Here is a 27,264-nt window from a genome sequence, read left to right as displayed (position 1 = left end):
AATGATAAATATTTCAATGTTTTTGTGGCGGTATTTCTAATTTATAACATTTAATATGAAAGTTATCATAACAATTGGATTTTTTGTACATATAATTTTCTTATTTTCAATTTTTGATATTTATTTTAAATCTCCCGTGATTACCGGAATTCCACCTAGACCAGAACTAACTGATGCTCCAGCAAATCGTTTAGTATTATTTGTAGCTGATGGATTGAGAGCTGATTCTTTTTTTAGGCTAAATCATAACAAAAGTAGTGAAACACCTTACCTCAGGTATTATTACTTACTTTGTGCTAATATTCTATCAAATATTTTTGTCTATGTCTTATTTGTATGACTTGAATATTAATTTTCTGTATTTTTTATTTATGTTGTAAATCTAGTTTTTTCTATTATGTTATGACTTATATCTACTTTTGATAGCAGATAAAAAAATTAAAACTTTGCATGCACAAATTATCCAAATATATTAAATATACTATTTTTAGGTCAATTTTAGAAAAATATGGTACATGGGGAGTGTCCCATACCAGAGTCCCTACGGAATCAAGGCCTGGTCATGTGGCTTTAATTGCAGGGCTTTATGAAGATCCTTCAGCTGTTGCAAGAGGTTGGCAAGAGAATCCAGTACATTTTGATTCAGCATTTAATAGAAGTACAGAAACTTGGTCATGGGGTAGTCCTGATATTCTCCCGATGTTTTCGAAAGGATCCAAATCTGGAAAAGTTCATACATATTATTACAATTCAGAAGAGGAGGATTTTTCTGGAAAAAGTGATACCTTTTTACTTGATCTATGGGTTTTCAAAAAAGTTGAAAATTTTTTTAATGATGCCAGAAAAGATAAAGATTTATTTCTTCGACTGCATCAAAAAAAGATAATTTTTTTTCTTCATTTGTTAGGATTGGATACAGCCGGGCATACATATAAGCCTTATTCAAGGTTTGTTCTTTTTTATATAATCAGTTAGTTTAATTGAAGTATAAATTTATTATGCTATAATAAACTAATTATATCTTAGAGAATTGGAAAAAAACTTAAACATTGTTGATGCAGGCATTAAACAGATTGAAAAGGTCATACAAACATTTTATAACTATGATAACAAAACAGCATTCATATTTACATCAGATCATGGAATGACTGATTGGGGTAAAACAATTCTTTAAATTTTGATTAGATTGAAACATTTTACAACATAGTTTTTGCATGAGGAGAATAAAAATAAATAAGATTATTATATTTTTATTTTTGATAGATGAAAGAAAGAAAACTGATGATTGAATAACATATGTTTTAAAATTTTTAAGGATCCCATGGTTCAGGTAGTACACATGAAACAGAAACGCCAATTGTAAGTTGGGGTGCGGGCATTAACTTTCCAAAGGAATCTATAAATTTGAAGTCTACATTAAGCCCAATAAATTGGGGTGTAAACGATAAATTTAGGAAAGACATTATGCAAGCAGATGTATCACCATTGATTTCTGCATTGATTGGCTCAGCTGTATCGGTTAACTCTGTAGTAAGTTCATTTCAGTCAGGTATAAGAATCAGTTAACAATGATACTTTTTTTTTTTTCAATAATATCTTTGAAATTGACTTTAAGGGTATGTTACCATTACCTTATTTGAATGCATCACATGAGTACTTGGCCAAAGCTTATTTTCATAATGCACTTCAATTGGGAGATCAATATAAACATAAAAAGACTTTAGTGGAATCAAATCTTTGGAATATATTTAAGAGACCATTTAATGAACTGGATGATAATAGTATGAAAAATATTATTGCAAATGTTGAACATTCAATGCAATTAAAGAAATATGATGATGTTGTGAGTTAAAAATTATGCAAAAATAATATTAAAGTGTTCAATATGTTTATCTTGCCAATTTGAAATATGAATTGTTTTAATTTTATTTTCTCAATAGTTCTAATGTTAAATTTTTATGTTCCATTTTTACATTAGCTTATACACATATTGCTTATCATAAACATAATCTTTAATACTATTATAGTGTATAATGACCTTAAAATGTTCATTTTTAAATTTCCTTGCTCCCAGGGGTTCAAATGGTTCCAAATAGATAAAAAACAATTCTCTGAAAGTTTTAGCTCTTAATATTAACGTTTAGATAGAGCACAATTCAATCAAAGTTTTGTATGAAAATAGCGTGGAAAAATTTTAAAAATGTTTTTTTAGATGTAATTTAGCGAACAAATGAATGAATAAAACTAATTCATTTGTTGCCAAATTATACCTAAATCATTTTTTTTTAATTTTCAAAATTTTTTTCATGCTATTTCCATACGAAGTTTGATTGAATTGCGCTCTATCTAAACGTTGATCTTAAGAGCTAAAACTTTCAGAGAATTGTTTTTTATCTATTTGGAACAATTTGAGCCCCTGGGAGCAAGGAAATTCGAAAATGACCATTTTAATGACCACCCTAATATATATATATATATATATATATTTCAAAGTAAAACGTTTACTTTGAAATATGTTTCAACGTCGAAAAAACTATCAAGATATATATATATATATATATATATATATATATATATATATATATATATATATATATATATATATATGATTTAGTAGTTAATTTTGATGTTGAAATATGAGTGAGTTCTTGAGGGCAATACATCAAACAAAGAAAAGGCGAAGATTTATAAAATAATCTTTAATTCCAAACGTTTCGACATTCAATTTAATGTCATCATCAGTGGATCTAAAAACAGTATGAAAATTAGTATATCTAGGTAATTATAATATACGTGGATTGGTATAGTAACTATAAAATAAAAGAAAAATTAACAAACAGCAACACTTAACAACAAACAAAATATAAAAGATAGGAAAGGTAATAGAGACTAGAATTAAAAAAGAATATAGGCAAAAATATATAAGTACACTCATATAAACCTACGCATATATACATATATACACATATACATATATACATATATACATATATATATATATATATATATATATATATATATATACTTTGTAGAGTTTCGAACAAGAATCCAAAAATAATAAAAAATAAAAAAACAAGAAAAGTTTTTAATAAACAATTTCTTTATTTAATTATTTGTTTACTGTCGACGTTTCGGAACTAGGTACGTTCCATCTTCAGGACATCTGTCAAGAAACATGATCTTGATGAGATTTTAGCAAACAATATGTTTAGGAAAAGAAAATAGATTTTTCTTAAATAATAAATTAATTGCAAAAAAATATAATAATGTACAGAAATATGATAATATGATCAAAATGAAAATGATAAAAATAAATGAGTGGATTATCAGAACAGGATATTAAACATAATAGAAAATTTTTTGAAAGTTATGGAAATTTTTTTAAGAAAAGGTTAATGACAAAGTTGAATTAATTACCTGTATGCTTGAATATATGTTAGCACTTTTTCACTAAACAAGCTTTTTAACAAAAAATGAATTTGTGAGTTAATTTTCCGCCGAATAATTAGATTTTGTAAATCAAAATTACTAAAAGATTTGTCTTTTTTAAAAAATTATTATTTGAAAACACAAATAATATTGTTACCTCGATGTTGTGCGATTGGCTTTTGAAAATTAACTAAATTGAATCTGGTGTGTAATTTGTAACACGTGTAAGCACTTGAACAAGAGCTGTGAGATTGTATGTGTGTGTTTCTATATGTTAGGGTGTGAATACTTAAATTGTTGATCTTAAAAGGAAGTCGATATTAATTGTTTGTCAAAAAGTGTAAAAAATTTAAATATGAATCATGTAATAGGTTGTGATCTGATCTAATGTTGACACTGTTAGAAACATTCATAAGAATAAGACAACTCTCCGCGAATAATCTCCTAAAGATGCAACTTTCATGATATAAAATCTTTGGAGTGAAATTAAATGAATGGGCGTTTTCAATAGAGTGTTGTACTAGGGTACTTTTGAAATGTTTTTGTTTGTGGTGGACCACACTTAGTTCATGTTGTCTCATTCTTTTGTGTACATATTGCGAGGTTTGTCCAATATATTGAAAAGCACAGTCATTACAAGAAACAGAATATACTACATTAGTATTGAAATTGGATGGGGTAGGGGATTTAATGTTCGTAAAGAATTGGTTGAAGGAGTGTAAGGATGAGCCTGATACTAAAATGTTTTCTTCTAACAGGATTTTGGCAAAATAATAATATAAATCTTCAACGTAAGGAATGCTGCAGTAAATAAAATTGGCGTTTTTGATGTTGGTAGTGGTATTGGGAGAATTAATTTGTGTTTTTAAAAAAGTTTGTCTTTTTTGAATAACTGAAAGAATAAGATTTTTTGGGTAACCATTTTCAATTAGTTTTTTTTTTTTTTTTTTTTGAAATGAAAATGGTTACCCAAAAAATCTTATTCTTTCAGTTATTCAAAAAAGACAAACTTATTCAAACATACAGGTAATTAATTCAACTTTGTCATTAACCTTTTCTTAAAAAAATTTCCATAACTTTCAAAAAATTTTCTATTATGTTTAATATCCTGTTCTGATAATCCACTCATTTATTTTTATCATTTTTATCATTTTCATTTTGATCATATTATCATATTTCTGTACATTATTATATTTTTTTTGCAATTAATTTATTATTTAAGAAAAATCTATTTTCTTTTCCTAAACATATTGTTTGCTAAAATCTCATCAAGATCATGTTTCTTGACAGATGTCCTGAAGATGGAACGTACCTAGTTCCGAAACGTCGACAGTAAACAAATAATTAAATAAAGAAATTGTTTATTAAAAACTTTTCTTGTTTTTTCATTTTTTATTATTTTTGGATTCTTGTTCGAAACTCTACAAAATATACACAAATCCAAGATTCTACCATTCAATATATATATACATACACACACACATGCAAACATATATATACACATATACATATACAAATACAAAAATATATACCTATATATGTACACATATACATGTACTATACATATATAAATATACGCATATACATATATAAATATACGCATATACATATATGCAACGTGCATGCATATTCACAAAGACGTACATGTCCATGTATGACACATACATATACTCATACCTATCTATGTAACTATAGCTATACACGTATACATATACATATACACATAAACATGTACATATACATATATACATATACATATATATATATATATAACCTGGGTTACGGCTGATGTGAGCTTGCTCTGCCGAGGTGTAAGTAGCAGCAGTGAATCAGGAGCCAGCCACTTCGGGCCTTGATCAGGAAGTACGCAGTGAGTGCAGAGGTCGGAATCTGCACCGCCCCGGGCGAGTCTGGTCCGTCCGTGTTTTCCGGGACATGGCTAAGTGTTGACTGGGCCTCAGGGAACTGGGGTAGAAGTATCATCTTCGAGGGTACACCCGCTCCCAGTTAAAACAACCCGCCCCTCTGCGTACGATGCGTTGGTACTTTTAATAGCATGGAATTAAATAAGGAAAAATTCACCAAAACTGCCACTATGGAAGTGGATACACACGAAACTGACGAGGGTCTGCCAGTGCGCACAAACCGAGATAGACTTCATTCAGCTCCGATTGGTAGCGGTCGCCCATCTCACGTTGAACGCTTGGGTGAAAAGATTCATGAACTGCTGGTTTTCATCCAAAAGAAAACAAATGTCCACGGTGACATAAGACGTCTAGCAGGTTCAATCAGTACGGCGTACAACCTGGCACTGAGAGATCTCTCTACCACGCTCGAAAAACCAATGGAACAAGTTGCGACGACGACTCAAACATCACCAGGGATGGCGACAACTGCGCCGCCGTGCACACCCATACCAAGCAAAGTGGTAAAAGATCCCAAAAAAAGGCAATTATCTTCGCCAAGCCCGATCTTATCCACTGAACGTCAAACCAAAAAGCCCACGCAAGAGGGCGATTGGAAATTAGTTGACCGGAAAAAGAAGAAGGCTCCAGAACCGCGCGAGAACGGTACGGCTAAAACGAGTCAAGAAGGCAACGGGCGTAAGGATGGCCCCGTGAAAGTGCTTCAGAAAACAAGGCGTAAAAAAGCTCGGACCAAGGCAATCCTCATAAAGCCTTCGGCTGGACAAACCTACGCTGACGTGCTAAAGAACATAAAAGGCAAGGTAAACCCCGAAGAAAGCGGAGCAAACATTAAGTCCATACGCCAAACAAAGGAGGGCGGAGTATTGCTAGAGATTAGCAAAAAGACCAATGATGACACAGCTTTCACGGAAGCAATTAAAACGGCGGTAGGCGGCTGTGGAACGGTCAAGCGATTGACGCCGATGACCACCATCGAAATACTTGATCTGGACGGAGTGTCTACCGAAGCCGAAATCCGGGAAGCATTAACGAGAAATTACAAAGAAAACCTTGAGATAAGGCGCGTGAACCTAACTAAGGTTACCCCTAGAGGTCAACGGGCAGCCTTCTGCGAGATCGATGAGGCTAGTGCTATGAAGGCCCTCGAAAAGGCCCGCATCAAGATCGGATGGGTGAATTGTCGCATTCGATTAGTGGCAAGAGTACCTCGGTGCTTCAAATGTCTCGGATTTGGACACCAGTCTCGCTACTGTAAAGGACCGGATCGGAGCAAATGCTGCTATAAGTGCGGTGGCGAGAACCACAAATCAGCAGACTGCACGGAACAACCAAAATGCTTTCTGTGCACTTCAAATGGAAAAGACAAAGATAGCGTGTGCCATATCTCCGGTTCGGGTGCATGTAATGTATACAGAGCCGCCCTAGCGGAAGCGACGAAAGCGCAGAAATGACACGAATACTTCAAGGAAACTTGAATAGATGTTCGCTTGCGCAAAACCTACTTTACCAGCGCGTAGCTGAGGACAAAATTGACGTCTGCATAATCAGCGAACAATACCAGAGCGCCCTTGTTAAATCATGGTACGTAGATAAGACGAGTACAGCAGCTATCTGGTTAGTGACTCGGAAGATTACTCCCGTAGATACCGGATCTGGGGATGGTTATGTCTGGATAAAAACCCCTGAAATGTATATCATGAGCGTATATTTATCTCCCAACGAAGGAGTCAGCGTGTTCCGCCAGAAGCTGACCAGCATCGAGAACACCATCTGTGGATTTAATGGCGAAGTCTTAATAGCTGGAGACTTCAATGCTAAGTATGTGGAATGGGGCGCAGATTTCTCAGACACCAGGGGAAACGAAGTTGCGGACATGGCAGCGAGGCTCGATCTTACAGTCCTAAATACTGGAGTGATGTCGACATTTAGAAGACCTGGTTATCGAGAGTCAATTCTCGATATTACTCTGGCGACTCCAAAAACTGCCAGTAGAATCCAGGACTGGAAGGTCTCCGAGGAATACACTGGAAGTGATCATCAATCCATCATCTACTGGATAGAAGAGACTACCCACCACGTACACCGAGATTACGAAAGATGCAGCTGGAATACCAGGAAGTTGGACATTGATGCTCTACGAGAATCCCTCACGCGGGGGTGGGTGACACTCGAATCACATCCGTTCCCAACTAACAGCAGCGAGACGGAAAACATTGTAACAAAAACGATGAAGATTATAACTGCAGCATGCAATGCTTCTATGCCACGTCGTAAAACACAGGACTTGCGCCGGCCAGCATATTGGTGGACATGCGAAATCGCAGAGCTGAGGAAAAAATGTCACCAACTCCGACGACGAGCAACAAGAGCTGCTAAGCACTCCCCAGCTCAGACCTACTACTCCAATGAGTACAAGGCGGCCAAGAAGGAGCTCAATAGAGCCATCAAGTCCAGTAAAGGCAAGCTGTGGGCAGAAATTTGCAACGACCTCAATAACGATGTCTGGGGCAAAGCCTACCATATAGTCGCAAAAGGATTGGGTAGAACCTTACCAGAGCCGCCAAAAAGCCCGGCTATGATGAACCAGATTGTTACTGAGCTCTTCCCAAACCACCCAGCGCGGAAGAAGAGTCGCTACAAGAACACCACCAATGTGTTGCAGTTCACTGTTTCGGAACTGCAAACCGCAGCAAAAACCCTGAAACTAGGGAAAGCACCCGGCCCTGACGGTATTCCAACACAAGTGATTAAGCTCATTACACAGGAATTTCCTAACATCCTGTTGAATGTTTACAATGCATGCCTTGTGACCGGAACGTTCCCTTCTGTCTGGAAACGACAAAGACTCGTCCTTCTCGACAAAGGAAAGGGACCTCCGATAACAGCTTCATCATACAGACCACTGTGTATGCTGGATATAACTGGGAAGCTGCTTGAAAAACTTATCAAAGCCAGACTTCGAAAAGATGTTGAATCCTCCGGAGGTTTCTCCTCAAGCCAGTACGGCTTCCGGAAAGGGCGATCAACCATCGATGCAATCAAAGAAGTTGTAGAAACCGCAACAAAGTCGTGGGCTGGCAGCCTAAAGTCTAGGAAAGTTTGTATACTTCTCACGTTGGACGTGAAGAATGCTTTCAACAGCGCATCGTGGAAGGATATACTGGAGGCGCTGGAGAAGAGATTCCGGGTGAAAGATGACATCTTGACAATGGTGGACAGCTACCTGGACGATCGAGTACTCATCGTTGAAACCACTGAGGGAACAGTGAGCCGCAAGATAACAGCTGGTGCACCACAGGGTTCGGTTATGGGACCTGATCTGTGGAACGCTGACTATGACGAGCTGTTCGAAATTCCCTTACCCCCGCAGGTGCATCTCACAGGGTTTGCGGATGATGTCGCAGCTACTATTGTGGCAGACAGCGTTGAAGAGGCCGAGGTACTGGTCGATTTCACCATCGAAGCCGTCGCGGCCTGGTTGGACCAGCACCATCTGAAGCTAGCCAAAGAGAAAACGGAGATGGTAGTCCTAACACGCCAAAAATGGTTCCCAGAACCGTTTAGTACAATTATCGACGGGCTAACACTGACGTCACAAAGTCAGTCCGCTATTTGGGCGTTCAGTTAGATGCAAAGCTGACATTCCGTGAACACTTGGAACGCACGTGTACAAGGGCTAGCAAGACTGTGTCTAGTCTATCGAGAATCATGGCCAATACTATCGGCCCACGTGCCAAAAAGAGAAGAGCTCTCCTGGAGGTGGTTCACTCAGTCCTGCTTTACGGAGCGGAAATCTGGGCGCATACATTACAACAGAAGACGTATCGTAAGAAACTGGCAGCAGTGCAGCGGCGAGGAGCACTTAGAGTGGCTTGTGCCTATCGCACAGTTTCCGAAGACGCAGTGCTTGTTATAGCTGGAGCTCCGCCTATAGACCTTTTGGCGAATGAAAGGGCCAGGTTGTATAACCTCAAAAAAGGAGGCCTCAATGCCAGCGAAGCGAGGGCAATGGTGAGAAAGAACACCCTGAAGGAATGGAAAGTAAGGTGGCAGGCGTCTGATCGTGGTAGATGGACAGCACGCCTGATCCCTAATATCGAGGCCTGGCTCGACAGGAAGCATGGCGAAACAGACTTCTTTCTAACTCAGATGATGACGGGTCATGGCTCGTTCAATGCATATCTCTTCAGGTTCGGTTTGCACACATCACCGACGTGCAAATACTGTCCGGAAAAAGCCGACGATGCTGAGCACACCTTTTTTAAGTGCACGCGCTGGAAGAACTTCAGGGCTGACACCGAATTGTCCCTGGGAAGGGCCCTTAATCCCCAGAACATTGTAAATACTATGCTGCAAAGCAAGGAAAACTGGGCCGAGGTAGCAGCTTATGCACGGCGCCTCTTGACAGCAAAAATCGCCGAGAGGGACCAATAAACTTAGGAGCTAACGTCACGTGACGCAACACGGACTGGGTTGAAGAAATGCTAACGCGGTTCCGACCCAGTCTTCCTCGTGATCATATGCGGGGAAATGAGGAGAGGAGGTTTTTTAGTGGGTGGAAATCCCACACTACCGTCCATCATCTTTTAAACACACGGTGTCTTTGAAAGATTTTTCCTTCTCTATAAAAAAAAAAAAAAAAAAAAAACCTATCTATGTAACTATAGCTATACACGTATACATATACATATACACATAAACATGTACATATACATATATACATATACATATACATATATATATATATATATATATATATACACACAATACATACATATATACATATGTACATAAATGCTCACATATATATACATATACTCGTACATACATACATATATACACATATACAAATACATGTATACACATATACATATGTACATACATACAAACATACATGTAAATAAATAATATACATATATATTAGGTTGTCAAATATCTCCCTTCCGCTCTTGGTTTATAATACAAAAAGGCGGAAGGGAGATATTTGACAACCTTATACATACAAATACGTATATATATATATATATATATATATATATATATATATATAACATACATATATGTAAACTCATATATATGTAAAGCAAACAAAATATTTATGAAGATGGATAATACATATAAAATATAAGTGGACTTACATTACGTTGGTAGGTTATATCTAGAGAAGTGTACACAACACTAGAGATTGGCACTAACATTTATACAACTAACTTGTCAACACCATGCATTTTTTATAATTTTTTGTATGATGTAAACAGAAAAATGATAGTTTTATTTGAACAAATTTTTTTTTTTTTTTTGTGTTACAATTTATTTCTGTTAATCAAGACTTTAATGTCTTATTTACAAAATTGATATGAGCAACAAAAAATACAAAAAATGCAATAAATTGAATATAAAATGAAAAAAGTTAAAATAAAAATAAAATAAAAACAGTAATACAAAAATAATAACAAAAATGAACTATGACGTGATTATGTATGCCGCGTACTACGTCAGGGCGCGTGCAGACATTGGGCTAGGTGTTTGGTAGATCGGAAGGCCATTTCTTGCTCAATCTTCTTAACGGTCTGTGAATCGCTTGAATAGTAGGATTTGTATGCTGGATTAATTTATTGTTGGAAGATGAACTTCTAATCTTGATCATTTAGTTGACTGTTGAGATTTTCAAATCCTTATGTAGGCAAAAGTTCGAAATATACCAAGGCGCATTAGTAAGGATACGCAGAATTTTGTTCTGGCACCTTTGAATGATGTTTATGTTAGATTTGCAAGAGCAACCCCTTAGTTCGATTCCATAAGTCCAAATGGGCACTATGATAGTTTTGTACAGAAGTACCTTGTTATCGAGAGAGATTTCAGATTTCCTCCCAAAAAGCCAGTAAAAATCTTTTATTTTTAGTTGGATTTGTTTCTTTTTATATTCAATGTGCGTTCTCCATGTCAATTTCGAATCAATGTGCATGCCTAAATATTTGACAGAATTGCATAGTGGAATTATTGAATTGTTCATGATGATAGGTGGACTGTTGTGATGTTTTAGAGAAACAATTATGTGCTGAGATTTTTCGATATTGATTTTGATATTCCATTCTAAAAACCATTTTTCGAGACTAGATAAATAATTTTGTAACTGGCATGTTGCTGTTCTGATATCGGAATCGCATGAAATAATTGCTATGTCATCGGCGTAAGTGCATATGGTTAGAAGATCATCTGTGGGCATATCGTTTTTAAAAAGAAGATAAAGTACTGGGCTTAGCACACTGCCCTGTGGTACCCCGCATTCTATATTTCTAATGCTCGAAGTCACATCTTTAATTTTGATTCTAAATTTTCTATTAAGCAAATATGAGCTTAAGATATTGAAGTAGTTTGGAAAAGTTGATTTGATTTTGTATAGGAGTCCTGAGTGCCAAACCTTATCAAAAGCCTGGCTGACATCTAAGAATACGGCTACGCTGTGTTCCTTCCTATTCATGGCTTCAAGAATACGAGACACCGTTCTGTTGCATTGTTGAATTGTAGAGTGATTTTTTCTGAAGCCAAACTGATGGTGAGGAATCCAACATTCGGATGATCTTCTGACAATCTCTGCAACAAAAGTCTCTCTAAAATTTTCGATAATATCGATAAAAGACTGATAGGACGGTATGAACTAGCAGTGTGATGGTTTTTGTTTGGTTTAGCGATCATAATAATTTCTGCAGTCTTCCACGCTGTGGGCCAATAATTGTATTGAAGTATGGCGTTGAAAATATTTGTTATATATAAAATACCTTTTGTAGGCAATTCTTTTAACATCTTTGGAGTAATTTTGTCCATACCCGTCGAAGATCTATTTTTATCCTTTTTATTTCACATAAGACATCATTTGGTGAAAAATGTCCTGACGGTGTAGAATGTATGGGTTGATTTACGAAATTGTTAATTAAATTATTCTGCGAAATATTTGGAGCGCTAAAAATGCTACTTAGATGATCAGCAAATGCCTCCGCTTTTTCTTCGTTGCTTTTTGCCCAAATGAACCCGTTTTGGTTGGTTATTTTCAGAGGAGGGTTTTGTTGTAGGGGTTTACTTTTGTTTCTGATTGGTTTCCATATGGAATTATCGTACCTATTTAGCTGCAATATATACGACCTGAATGTACAACTCTTCCATTCTTTCATTTTTTTCCTCAGCGTGTAATTGAGATGATTAAGCAATGTCTTATCCGTTGGTAGATGAGAATGTTGCCAGGTACGTCTTGCTCTTCGTTTCTGTGCAATTAGCTTCTTAATCTCTTGCGGAATTATTAGATTATCATTTCTTGGAATAATGTTCGGGGTGACCTGCTTGGTTGTTTCACGTACAATCTCAGAAAAATAATCTATATTATTTTCTATATCAATAACGCTTGTAGGCCTAGATTTTGGAAATATTTTTGTATCAAGTATGGATTTGAATTGAATCCAGTTAGAAAGATTGTTGTGTAGAATATGATTGTTGATAACTGGAGTAGGAAATGTGCTGAAGGTCACAAGTATTGGAGAATGATCTGAAGAGAGATCGTAACTAGATTCAATATTGAGATTTGAAAGATCAATACCTTTCACAATAAAAAAATCTAAAAGGTCTGGAACTTTAGTAGGGTCAGAAGGCCAATAAGTTGGACTGCAAGTTGAAATAAAGGAGAGGTTATTTTGCCCTATGGCTGCATGAAGTATCTTTCCTTTGGCTGTAGTCAGTCTAGAACCCCAGGCAATATGTTTACAATTAAAGTCACCACGAATGATAAATTTATTACCTAATTGAGAGAAAAATGAAGAAAACTGAGCACAAGAAATTTTGAATCTTGGTGGTAATAAACAGCAGAAACACAAAAATTATATAAATTTGTTTCAACAGAAATTTGAGTTGCTTGTAGAAAATCATCACAAATATTTGGTAGAACAAAATGCTTTATATTATTTTTGATTAATATAGCCGAACCGCCGCGAGCCCTGCCACTTGGGTGATTTGAATTATAAGTAGTGTAGTTATAAATTTTAAAATAGTTTTTTTCAGTGAAGTGTGATTCTGAGATTAATAAGATATCTATTAAGTTTAATTTTAAAAAACATTCTACTTCATTTTTGTGAGGTAATAAACCGTTGGCATTCCATTCAGCAATTTTAATTATTTTTGCCATTGCTTTTGTTGTTGACTAACGTGGATAACATATTTATTATAATGGTGTTCTGTTGCAAAAGCTGATTGAAGACATTTTTAAATTCTAAAATAAGTGTTGCTAGAGAATCAGAATCGGGATTTGAAGATGAATGATTAGAAGCAGAGTAATTGTTTTTTGCAATGTCTGCATAGAATGAATTTTGAATTGTTGGATTTAAGGCCGGAGAAATGTTGTTTATTTTATTATTAGAATTAGAATTATTAGAATTTTTAAAATTTTGGTTATTTGGATTTGGACTTATGACTGATGGATTTACTGGAGTTTTGTTTCTTTGTTCTTTAATTTTTTGGAAGTATGAGCAACCGCGATAGTTAGCTGGATGAGCACCGTCGCAAAAATAACAACATGCCGGAGCATTCGGATCTTTGGTACAAGCTTTTGTATTATGATTATCATTTTAGGCAAGCAAATGGTCTATTGCAGTATTTTTTGGTGTGATTAAAGAGTTGACAGCGAGTGCATTGTATAATGTTATTAGACTTTCTCGGAGGTTCGACGCGTATTATGCAGTTGAATAATTTATAAATGTTATAAATATTTTTGTTATTTCTATTTGGTTCCAGATCAACAAAAAACATATTAAGAGGTTCTTTTGTTATTCTATGTCTAATATTTAGGATATTACGTACGACATGACCCTGTTTTAATAGTTCTAATTTAATTGCATCTGTGCTTGTTGAAAAGTGTACTTTTCTAAGAACAACCCTATAAGCCTTCTCTTCTTTTAATTGATATGTATGATATACGGCATTAGTTTCTTTTAGATGTCTGGATAAAGTTCGAAAATGGTCGACAGAATTACATAGAATTTTAAATGTATTGTTAGCTAAACTTCTCAGGAAATATTGATCGTGCGGAATTATTTCATTTAATTGATTAGACATATCATTAATATCGTCAACTCCGTAAATAAATATTGGAGGGGGCTTACTGACTGGAGCCGGTTTAACTGAGTTGTCATCAATAGCTGTGTCTATTGTTGAAAGGGCCGAAAATCTGTTTTGAATTTTGACATCTATTCCTAATGGTTCAAATGAAGTTTTTCTTTTTTCGAAATTGACTACTTGCCATGAATTAGGAGGTTTCTTGACATCAGAATGTGCTTGAGTGAGGCTTGTAGATGCATTATTACTAGATGATATTACTTCCTGTCTTGAGTCAGTAACTGATGAAGTTGAACGCAGCGAGATCTTTTCCGATGTAAACATATTGGTCCGACCTTCTTCGCGAGGTATCTTGCTGTATTTGCTGGATCCAATAACGGTCTTTCGTAGTTTTGGGATTTCTGATGGTTTACTGTCCGATTCCATATTCGCTTCTATATCTTGATTGAAATGTAAGACATTTTTTTGATTCCACAAACGCACGTTAGAGTCTCGATTATGTATGGTTTATTGTAAGCAATTATTTAATTATCTGTACTCTTTTGTAAGATTTTCATGCAATTTTAATAAACCGTAAAATTCAATCTGACATGCACTTGTTTTTTTTTTTTTCAATTCCAAACAAAAATGTAAGTAGAATTATGTAATTTCTGCCACGACTTCTGTACTTTGCGCGTTCCGAGGCTTGTGTGAGCGAAACACGTGTTTTGAAAGATTTTTAAGGGTCATTCAAGGATTGTTATGAGTGGGTAGGTAGAAAAACGGTCGAAGTTGAAACTAGTAATGTTAGGCTAGGTTTGTATGGTTAGAATTAGTTTTGTTTAGAGGAGAAAAAAATTGGGAACATTATTTAGTATTACTAGGTAGTTATACTAATAACTCAAATATCTAAAATAAAAATTTTTTAAGGGTTATTTAAAATTTGCTATGCATGGGTAGGTAAAGCTCGGGTTTCAAGGCCGAAGTTAAACTAGTAATGTTGGCAAGGTTTGTATGGTCAGAATTAGTTTTGTTCATAGGAGATAAATTTGGAAACATTATTTAGTATTACTTGGTAGTTATCGCAGAGTAAGGAGGTATCAAATCTTTCGTTTACCGCGTGATCACATACTGATATGAAACAAGATTCTGCAAAACGTCTCTGAATTGTGTTCCGTTCATGGTAGAGAATACTGGCATTATAAAAGTTAAAGAAGTGTTTGAAATTTTTGATGTGTTCTGTTATCAAAGTTTGGTTTTGGTTAGGGTTTTTCGAATTATTGTCGTGTTGTTTGAGTCTTTTTATTAAATTTTGTCCGGTTTCACCTATGTAAGTAGAAGGGCAATCATTGCAATTTATTTTGTAGACAATATTGAACGTACGTTCTATACTAGTGGGAGATTTCAGGTTTGTGTAGAGAGATTTAAGATTTAGATCTATGTTGCAAGTTAGTCTGATGTCTACCTTATGAAAAAGTTTTTTCCACACTGGAAAAAGTTCTTTTATGTAAGGTAAACAAACGTTGCCTGTATAGTTATTGTCTTTAGAATTTTTTTCCGGGGATAAAGAAGAATGCATACTGTTGAGGGTTTTAAGTCTGTTGGAGGTGACGGAGTTAATGAGGTGCGGTGGATATGAGTTGTTAATTAAAGTTGTGCGGATGAGGGATAAGTTAGAGGGCCAAAATTACCGAAACCCATTGAAACCGAGATCCTGGAGAGCTTCTCTGAATTTGAATCCATTCGTTAAAACTTGCAAACTTTTTATTAAAGAAAACCCTAACATTTTAATTACGAGGGCCGACAAGGGGAACATCACAGTCATTTTGGAAAAAACCACGTACCTAGAAAAAGTCTCCGAATTAATTTCAGACACAAAAACATATTCTCCCATTAACTCCGATCCCACTGACCGAATTAACCGTACTTTTCATAAATTTGTAAACAACTTAGTCTCTAACAAACAAATTACTCCACAAATCTCACTGACAATTAAAAACCTTCACCCTTACAACCCCAAACTCTACGGACTTCCTAAAATACATAAACACAACGTTCCTCTCAGACCTATCGTGGCTGACCTGAACTCACCTCTTTCAAAATTCTCCAAATACCTAAGCAACATACTCTCTTCAGTCACAGTCAAGTCTCGTTTCTTTACAAAAAACTCTTTTGAACTTGTCAACAATCTCCGCGATTCCGTTATTCCTGATAATTCCTTATTGGTTAGTCTTGACGTAGTATCCCTATTCACAAACGTCCCCCTACAATTAATTTTAGATGCCATCACTGCTAGATGGGACGAAATCTCATGTCATACAACGTTATCACTGCATTGGTTTCTCGAGTCCATAAAATTCATAGTTTCGAATACTTATTTCGAATTCAACGACCATTTTTACCTTCAAATATTTGGCACACCTATGGGTTCTCCTATATCCCCGTCACTCGCAGAAATTGCTTTACAACACTTAGAGTTGAAAGTTTTTAATTCCTACAATTTAGACCTTCATTTTTATTACAGATACATTGATGACATCCTTACCTGTGTTCCTGTTAAAAATTTCGAACTCTTACTTCATAGTTTTAACTCATTTAATGAGCATCTCTCCTTTACGTTTGAAAAAGAACAAGAAAATTCTATCAGCTTTTTAGACGTAAAAATTATAAAAACCACAGACAATCGAATTATCACTAATTGGTTCCAAAAACCTACTTGGTCGGGTAGGTATTTAAATTATCATTATTACCATCCTTCTAGCATGAAGATAGGCACTATTATTAATTTAGTCGACCATGCCATCCTACTCTCAGACAAACAATTTTGGCCCTCTAACTTATCCCTCATCCGCACGACTTTAATTAACAACTCATATCCTCAACAGTATGCATTCTTCTTTATCCCCGGAAAAAAAATCTAAAGACAATAACTACACAGGCAACGTTTGTTTACCTTACATAAAAGAACTTTTTCCAGTGTGGAAAAAACTTTTTCATAAGGTAGACATCAGACTAACTTGCAACATAGATCTAAATCTTAAATCTCTCTACACAAACCTGAAATCTCCCACTAGTATAGAACGTACGTTCAATATTGTCTACAAAATAAATTGCAATGATTGCCCTTCTACTTACATAAGTGAAAACGGACAAAATTTAATAAAAAGACTCAAACAACACGACAATAATTCGAAAAACCCTAACCAAAACCAAACTATGATAACAGAACACATCAAAAATTTCAAACACTTCTTTAACTTTTATAATGCCAGTATTCTCTACCATGAACGGAACACTATTCAGAGACGATTTGCAGAATCTTGTTTCATATCAGTATGTGATCACGCGGTAAACAAAAAATTTGATACCTCCTTACTCTGCGATAACTACCAAGTAATACTAAATAATGTTTCCAAATTTATCTCCTCTGAACAAAACTAATTCTGACCATACAAACCTTGCCAACATTACTAGTTTAACCTTGGCCTTGAAACCCGAGCTTTACCTACCCATGCATAGCAAATTTTAAATAACCCTTAAAAAAATTTTATTTTAGATATTTGAGTTATTAGTATAACTACCTAGTAATACTAAACAAAACTAATTCTAACCATACAAACCTAGCCTAACATTACTAGTTTCAACTTCGACCGTTTTTCTACCTACCCACTCATAACAATCCTTGAATGACCCTTAAAAATCTTTCAAAACACGTGTTTCGCTCACACAAGCCTCGGTACTCACAAAGTACAGAAGTCGTGGCAGAAATTACATGATTTTACTTACATTTATGTTCAAAAAAAACTTTCATTTTTCTGTTTACATCATACAAAAAATTATAAAAAATGCATGGTGTTGACAAGTTAGTTGTATAAATGTTAGTGCCAATCTCTAGTGTTGTGTACACTTCTCTAGATATAACCTACCAACGTAATGTAAGTCCACTTATATTTTATATGTATTATCCATCTTCATAAATATTTTGTTTGCTTTACATATATACGAGTTTACATATATGTATGTTTATATATAATATATATATATATATATATATATATATATATATACGTATTTGTATGTATTTATGTATATATATGTATATTATTTATTTACATGTATGTTTGTATGTATGTACATATGTATATGTGTATACATGTATTTGTATATGTGTATATATGTATGTATGTATATGTATATATATGTGAGCATTTATGTACATATGTACGTATATATGTATGAATTGTGTGTGTATGTGTATATATACATATATGTATATATATATATATATATATATATATATATATATATATGTATATATGTATATGTACATGTTTATGCGTATATATATATATGTATACGTGTATAGCTATAGTTACATAGATAGGTATGTGTCATACATGGACATGTACGTCGTTGTGAATATGCATGCACGTTGCATATATGTATATGCGTATATTTATATATGTATAGTCGTACATGTATATGTGTACATATATAGGTATATATTTTTGTATTTGTATATGTATATGTGTAGGTTTATATGAGTGTACTTATATATTTTTGCCTATATTCTTTTTCTTTTTTAATTATTTATTTAATTCTAGTCTCTATTACCTTTCCTATCTTTTATATTTTGTTTGTTGTTAAGTGTTGCTGTTTGTTAATTTTTCTCTTATTTTATAGTTACTATACCAATCCACATATATTATAATTACCTAGATATACTAATTTTCATACTGTTTTTAGATCCACTGATGATGACATTAAATTGAATGTCGAAACGTTTGGAATTAAAGATTATTTTTTAAATCTTTGCCTTTTCTTTGTTTGATGTATCGCCCTCAAGAACTCACTCATATATATATATATATATATATATATATATATATATATATATATGTATATATATTTGAATAGTTTTGAATTTGATGTTGATATATGTGTTTTATTTGAGTTAAAAAGTCGGGCGTAACATCAATAAATCTATTTTTATTGATGTTACGCCCGACTTTTTAACTCAAATTAAATATATATATATATATAAGCTTTATATAAAATCATTTTTGTATATATTATGAAAAAATACTAAATTTAAATTATTCGAATTTTAGATTAAAATAAGTAAAATACTTATGGTAAAAAGCACTGTGGGGCTAGAATATTATCACACATATTACCAAGTTCTTTTACTCTCGTGTATATCATTGAGTTTTATAAGTTGGATTATATTACTGCTTATCAATATATTCTCTACTAATGAAAGAAGAAAATCATTTCATCCGTACTATGGAATATTTGACATTGGTTATGGATGTGCTATCATAACTGTTATGTTTATTATTTTCAGTAAGATTTTATTTTATAATTGAATATTTACTGCATCAATATAAAATTCATGTTATACAAGAATATGTAAATGTTGCATATCAGGAACATACTCACTTTGGAGTATTAACAATACACTTATTGTGACTATAGATCTGTTTTAATGATTATTTTAATATTGTTAATTTATTTATATTTGAATTGTAGAACAGTCTCTTCCTGCTATTATGTATATATATTGTGGTCATCCATTTATGTTATGGTGGGCAGTATGTCGAAAACTCAGGCCTATTTCGTGTGACATGAAATCCAAAAATGTTTTTTTTGTTCTCAAGGCTATTGGCGTTTCTGCTGCATATATTATTGGAACTGAAATTATGGTAACATTATTAACATTAGCATATTTAAATTATTACATACAACTTGAAATATTTGGAAAGATTATGAAACTTTCATAAGATATTCTTCATAAGAATATTTTGAACTTAGGTAATTTTAGGTAAATATTAAACTGCTTTTTCCTCTCACTAGGTGTTATCATTTTTCTACAGATATTTATTAAGTATTTGCATAGTTTTTCTTTGTTTGTGGGGGTTTATGAATCTTAACCAATCTGATAAATTGGTTAAATTTCATTGGATATTGAGTTCTTTAATGCTAGCAATTTTTCCTGCAATGCCCATTGAAAAAGGTGATGATGGCAGCAATACTTCATTAATGTAAGTGATAAATATAAATTTAGCAAGAATAATTAATATAATGTTTTTTAATTTAATTGTTTGAAAAGATTTTTAGGTGGTTTGCTATGGATTATCTTATCTATACTCCAATTTAAAAGATCATTGGATATAACATCAATGATTCAAATATTATTTTTGTTAATGTCAATGTTGGTAGTAGTTTCAACAAGAAATAATTTTAAAGAGAGATTGGGCTTGCCTTTGAAAAATATGATAGTGTCATGGATTTTATTAGGTATAAAATTAATTCTTTATTTATTTAATCTAATAAAATTGTAACTATTTATTATAGCACTTCAAAAGATTTTATATGTAATATGAGGTTTATGATAAAAATGCATTTCTAAGAAATAAGGATTTTTGTGCATATTTTGACCTCATAAGTAAAGGATTATTCTTTACATTACTTCTTTACTGTTTATTGTTTAATGTTTACCATCTTTTTTCAGTGGTTTCTCCATTATTTATTCTTGTCGCATCATTACAAATAACATTGAGATTAAAACACATTGGAAGAGGTCTTGCTGTGCCATTCATACTTCTGTCAGTCGGTCATGAACCAATATTTTAGTTGACATTATTTTCACATCTCGAGGCTTGGTTGAAGTTGGAATGTTTTATATCAAAACCGTCTGCAAATGTAATTTTATTTTATTTATATCGAAAGATAATATGAAATTGTTTACTGTTAAAACTGCCCTAATGTTTATGTTGACAGGTTGACAAGATGAGATTTGATGATGTTGCCCTGTCCAATGCAAACATAAATAATGATGATTTCCGTAGATGCTACTTATTTGTATCCTTGCTGTTTTTATTATTCATTTTTTAAATAATCTATCATGTTTCCAGTACTTTCTTTAATTGAATGAAATAGTTATTTTATATAATTGTGTGTTTCTTTGGAACTGGAAATGTAGCTTCTCTAAGTTCTTTTGATCCAAGTTGGGTACGCTGTTTTGTTGCTACATTTTCGCCATTTTTAATGGGAGGTTTAATTATCTTGAAGACCCTAATTCCTTTTCTTATGATTACCTGTTACTGGCATGCAACTAATGTTATAAAAAAGGTAATAAATGATCAAGCTCCAGATAAGATTATATAACTTTTTTTTGCATTTTTTGATAATTTTTTTAATTCCAAAATTTGCAACATTAGCCTATAAATAAAACTTTAACATTTTAATAAGTATTTTGATATAATAAATAATAATCTTTTATAATTTTCAGGTTACTGCCAAAAAGTTATTTCTTGGAGTGTTAATTTTCAGCAATATCATGGGATTTCACTTTCTCTTTTTGGTGCAAAATGAAGGATCATGGCTTGATATAGGAACTTCCATATCTCATTATGTTATAATGCAAACAATAGTGTTGGTTTTACTACTAATATTTGGCATTGCAAAATGCCTTACCAGTATTAAATTATTTTCAAGTAAGGACATTTATATTAAAAAGAGCCTTGAATTTGGAAAACACTATTAAATAAAAAAAGCCTGATGCACCTTTTCTCATATATTTAAATTAACTTATATATATATATATATATATATATATATATATATATGAGTAAGTTCTTCAAGGGCATACATCAAATAAAAGGCAAAGATTTAGAAGTTAATCTTTAATTTTTCCAAACGTTTTGACATAGTATTTTATGTCATCATCAGTGGATATAAATATGGTCTTACATCAGTAGCTAGCGCAAGGAACATAATTTTGCACTATCATATATGCACTAACTTGTTTTTTATATTATTTTGTTGAACAGAGCATAGCAAAATATTTGTGAAATATATAATATATTTTGCACAGAGAACGTAGTTTATGAGACCGAGCCTGAGGCTGTAATCAGCCTTGATTCGAAACGTTTGGAAAAATTAAAGATTAACTTCTAAATCTTTGCCTTTTATTTGATGTATGCCCTTGAAGAACTTACTCATATTTCTCAACATCAAAACTAACTTCTTTAACATATATATATATATATATACATATATATATATATATATATATATATATATATATATATGTATATATATAAAATAATTCGATTTTTTTGTTCGATGTTGAGACATATCTTGAATATTGATTTTTAGTGAATCGTCAAAATAAAAGAAAACAAATAAATTAAACTATTTATAATATACGTTTCGACACGGATTGTGTGTCATAATTCAGCAAATTTTGTTAATCAGTATCACACCGGGAAAAAAACATTTTTTTGATAATTACATATAGAAAACAAACCAAACATACAATACATAAAATAAATATAAAAAATAACAATATTAAGTGAACATGTTTTGTTTTTATTTTAAACTGAAAAACCGTTGCTGAATAATGACACACAATCCGTGTTGAAACATATAGTATAAATGAATATTTTTAGTTATTTGTTTTCATTTATTTTGAGGTTTTTCAGTTTAAAATTAAAAACGAAACATATTCACTTAATATTGTCATTTTCTATATTTATTTTGTGTATTATATGTTTGGTTGTATTGTATCAACAGAAAATTTAGCAATAAATAAAATGGTACGACGTTATGGTAATGCACTACACTATGTAATATAAATATTAAACATTTTGCTTTTTATTTATAGTTCTATCATTAAAAATGGTTAAGAACGATCCGTCGCAGAATTGCCTTGTATAATTTTTTTTCAAACTATAGTACAATTATGTTGAAAAAGTCTATATTGTTAATTTGATAGACCAGATTTCTAAAAAGTTCAATGTTAAAAGGGTTAGTCATTGTGCTAATGTTGACAAGTCAAAGTCCAGATTTATAAAATAGTTTCTTGTTATGTTAGTATTATTGTGTTAGTGAAATATTGTTATAATTCAAGTTTAGTGCACATTACCATATCCTCACACTATGGATATCAAATTTTCTATTTTAGACACTATGATTTGTATATGTTTACTAGTCTAGTCTAGTTTTTGACTATGATATATATATATATATATATATATATATATATATATATGTATATATATATGAGTAAGTCATCTAAGGGCGATACATCAAACACAGAAATAACAAATATTTATAAAATAAACTCTAAATCCAAACGTTTCGACATACAATTTGATATCATAAGGTAAAAATTGATAAAATTATATAAACTAGATAACTATAGGAATTATAATTTTGTAAAGAAGCTATAAATAGAAGATCAAAACTAAGAAATAACAAAACAATACTTATCACATTAAAGAGAGAAACTAGAGTAATAAAATGAAATTATATTATATATATATATATATATATATAATATAATTTCATTTAATTTTCATTATATATATATAATTAATACCCAAATCTTATTCTACGAAAAAGACTTGTTTAAACGGAGCATGGCACGATCAATGTTAATAGTTCGGACTAACAATAGCGTAAATCTGAGAACACAAATATTTAACACGACTCTCATATAAACATCATTAATAATTTATAATATATTTTTTCCATTTATCTCATTCTCTTCAATAAATTTATCTGTTTTCACATTTGTTGATTTTAGTATGCGATCGCGCACTCCATTTGTTTCTTCTCGATGCTTAAGATTTGTTTAAAATATTTCACATGTTTTAGTACTGTGTCAAGCTTTGCAGTGATAGTTGGTGTTTTTTGTACTATCAAAAATTAAATATAATATAAATAAAATATTAAAGAGCGTGTAGTATATAAGTAACTGTTTTTGAATTACACTGAAGATGGAGGCACCATGGTATAGGAACGTCTGTAATTTCCAAATAAAGTCTGTTAAAAATCTGAGTGTTGTGTTGTTCATATTTAACATTTAATATATAAATAAATATATGTATATATATATATATATATATATATATATATATATATATCTTATATATAAAAATGGAGCTCTCTTTCAAATGTCCGAATAAAACTCGAAAACGGCTGAATCGATTTGGCCGGTCTTAGTCTTGAAAAATTCGTGCCAATCCAGAGAAAGTCCAAAAGGTGAGAAATTATTTCAAATCCGCGTAGAAACTTTACATTTTTAATTTGAAAATTTTTGTAGAAGCGTAATTTAAATAAAACAATGGACGGTGGCAATTTCGTGAAATGTCAAACGCTTTTGACAGATGATGTTCAATTACGTTTAATAGAATGTTTTACCCGAATATTATTTATTTATGATAAATTTGTAGTAAGTAGTTTTGTTTGTAGTTTTATTTATATACAAAAACGTTAGTAAACGGGCCGCAAGTGTTACTAGAGACTCAAAATATAAACTTTTTTGATATGTTAATATGAAAATGCACTTTTTTGCATATTTTTCTCAAACACGGTGCTCTGAAAGATCTCATTTGTATAATTATATACTCATTGGTATTTATAAAACATTTTCTAGGTTATATTATTTTTTATTTATCTTATTTAAATTCAGAACCTAAATTTGGTATCGATCAAATGGACATTTTGTCGAATAACATTTTTTCAATTATAATTTCCCAGAATTTATCGCAGAATAGATATTAATATATGAAGGTCCGGGATTAAAAAGGTCCACCACCGATGTGCCAAAAATCAGTAAAGTTAAGCATTGTTTAACAACAATATTTGAAAGTAGAGGAAAAAAGATGTATAGCCAGCTACAAACTTGATTTGAAAACGATAATCTTTGAAATGGGGGAGATAAACGGTAATCTTTGAAAATCCATAATAAAAGTATTTTCTTCCGTTGGTAGTTTTAGCATTAGTTAAAAATGAAATTATTTTGTAAAATACCTTTAAAATTATAATAAGGCTTTAAACCTTTTGCCACCTGCCCGTTACAAGTTACCCCGCATATAGGATAAAAAGGTCTAGATAACAAATTTTTGGAAGACATCAAAAAACCACATTTCTACAATGATGAAGTAGAAGTCAGTTTACTGAACGTAGTCAGATAATTGTTCGTTTGATATGTCTTATTTGTTGTGTTATAATTGTTATGGTTCATACTTGCTCAAAGTCAAATTGGACCTTTGTGCCTCGCCCTGCTCTACATATTGTTCTGTAATAACATGATCATACGTGCTTTTAATAAAAATATGAATTCATTGTTCAATGTTGATCAAAGTGCAAGATCTTTACATGAACGCGGAAGACGCCATTCCTAGAATTGACACGTACAATGCATAATATATAGAGTCAGAATTATTTGTATTAACTAGTGATGTCTTAGTCGAGACTCTAGCTAGTGATGTTTTAGGAAAGATTAGAGAGTATGTCTTAGCACGAATCTATGCTAGTTTGTGATGTGAAGTTATTAAAGATTAAATAAAATTATAGTCAAAATTAGATTCAGTATTTGTATTCTACTTTGCGTAAAGACATCTTTCAGCCTATACCAATATAAAGTGCTCACGGTTCTGAGGAGACTCATACCAGTGTTGTTATTTTCTATTATAACTATAAGCTCTGCCCACGACACCAAGAAAAGGTTGGAAGGATCTAGCACCCCATTGGAGAGTGAATCAGTCTACATTTGGAATCCAACCCAATCCAATCAACCCCACAACAACAACTCATAACATTTCATGGTGTCAAGCGGTGGTTTTACCTCGTGGTGAAGTGCAGTGTTGAGTGTGCTGTGAGTGTCGAGCAAGAAGCTGAGTAGCAGAAATTTTGCATCCGGCGCTGCAGCAACAGCTGAAAACCAGCAGGATCAGGACTGGCACGAAGTACCAGAGGCATTAAAGGTGGCGGCATACCAAATAACACCGTGAGAAAGGCGACTCTACGCAGAGGGACAAGGACATACTCTCCCCAAATCGACGCAGACTTCTCGATTAAGGCTCACTCCCCAAGTAAGAAAAACCAATCCTTCTTTTGGCAAAACTACACATCCAGACCAGAACATCATAGTCTTCAATTTTTTTTAAGATTTTGTTTGTCAATTAAAATATAAATAATAATATTTTGTCAAATTGAATATCTTTTAAGTATTAGGATTTTTGGTTGTACTTGGGTAACATTTTTGTAACAACGGGCAGTTCGATTATTATTTACACCACTATTATTTTGTTGACTTCACGTAACCATCAAGGTTAAGTTCAAGCAAATATTGTTAGCTAAACATTTTTTAACAAAAACAATTACGAGCATTGTCAGGTCCGAATTTCATAACAGAAATATTTCAAAGTAAAATAATTGTAAAGATTAGTAACAAAGTCATCAAGTAATAATATAAAAGACTCAGAAAGTAATATTGAAAAGTTATTATATATATTATAGTTACTCTAGTTAATGACCTTGAGTATCCTATCAAGAGTAAATTTACATCTGTTGATCTTTTTATAACGTCGCGATTTTTAATGTGGCTTTAAATGCCAGTATAAAGGCGAAATGCCTAAAGGATTTAGTGTAGCCATTGTGCCACTTTTCAGGCGATAGTGCCAATCCTTCATTTCAGATAGCCTAATATTAAATTGTTCAAAAGAAACAATAGGTATCTGACAAATAAATAATTAATCAGGGTAGGAAAAACCCGAATGGAGACTCGTAAGGTTAGTGAAAACCGCGAGATCTTAAATATATTTGACGTAATTTTGATGACTTATAAGAGACTCACGAATCCGCGGGAACGAGTCAATAAAATCTTTCAAATAAATTTATTTCGTTATTTTCATTTTAGGACCAAAACACGCTCGTTGATTTTATCGATTTTATTAAATCTTGCATGAGAATAAATTCCAACTATTAATGTTGAGTATAGAAATAATTTTAAAATATTACATAAGAATAAAATTTT

The 27,264-nt window shown here is 32.5% G+C and overlaps 1 protein-coding gene across 2 annotated transcripts; it reads left to right on the top strand.

The window, feature by feature from the left end:
- LOC113378466 (GPI ethanolamine phosphate transferase 1-like) lies at positions 1-21,952 on the top strand. Of its 2 annotated transcripts, XM_026618997.1 has the most exons (13): positions 1-276; positions 492-947; positions 1,027-1,157; positions 1,316-1,530; positions 1,616-1,843; positions 19,544-19,778; positions 19,965-20,137; positions 20,289-20,476; positions 20,545-20,732; positions 20,947-21,137; positions 21,216-21,296; positions 21,375-21,566; positions 21,727-21,952. In XM_026618997.1, the coding sequence occupies exons 1-10, from the start codon at positions 56-58 to the stop codon at positions 21,066-21,068; spliced, it is 2,157 nt and encodes a 718-aa protein (XP_026474782.1). In that variant the 5' UTR covers positions 1-55; the 3' UTR covers positions 21,069-21,137; positions 21,216-21,296; positions 21,375-21,566; positions 21,727-21,952. The 2 variants fall into 2 exon arrangements, with proteins under 2 accessions (XP_026474782.1, XP_026474783.1); XM_026618998.1 differs by lacking the exon at positions 1,616-1,843.
- The last annotated feature ends 5,312 nt before the right edge of the window (positions 21,953-27,264 follow it).

The sequence above is a fragment of the Ctenocephalides felis genome, unplaced genomic scaffold, assembly GCF_003426905.1.
Source record: "Ctenocephalides felis isolate EL2017-DRISC unplaced genomic scaffold, ASM342690v1 CF-g0.4_SCAFFOLD_01886, whole genome shotgun sequence".
Taxonomy (NCBI): Eukaryota; Metazoa; Arthropoda; class Insecta; order Siphonaptera; family Pulicidae; genus Ctenocephalides; species Ctenocephalides felis.
Note: the sequence above shows the minus strand (reverse complement) of the source record. Positions and strands in the feature narration are given on the sequence as shown.

Coding starts and splice junctions, on each gene's coding strand:
- LOC113378466 (XM_026618997.1), top strand. CDS start 56: ATGAAAGTTATCATAACAATTGGATTTTTTGTACATATAATTTTCTTA. Junction 277..491: donor AGTGAAACACCTTACCTCAG/GTATTATTACTT, acceptor TACTATTTTTAG/GTCAATTTTAGAAAAATATG. Junction 1,158..1,315: donor TCATGGAATGACTGATTGGG/GTAAAACAATTC, acceptor AAAATTTTTAAG/GATCCCATGGTTCAGGTAGT.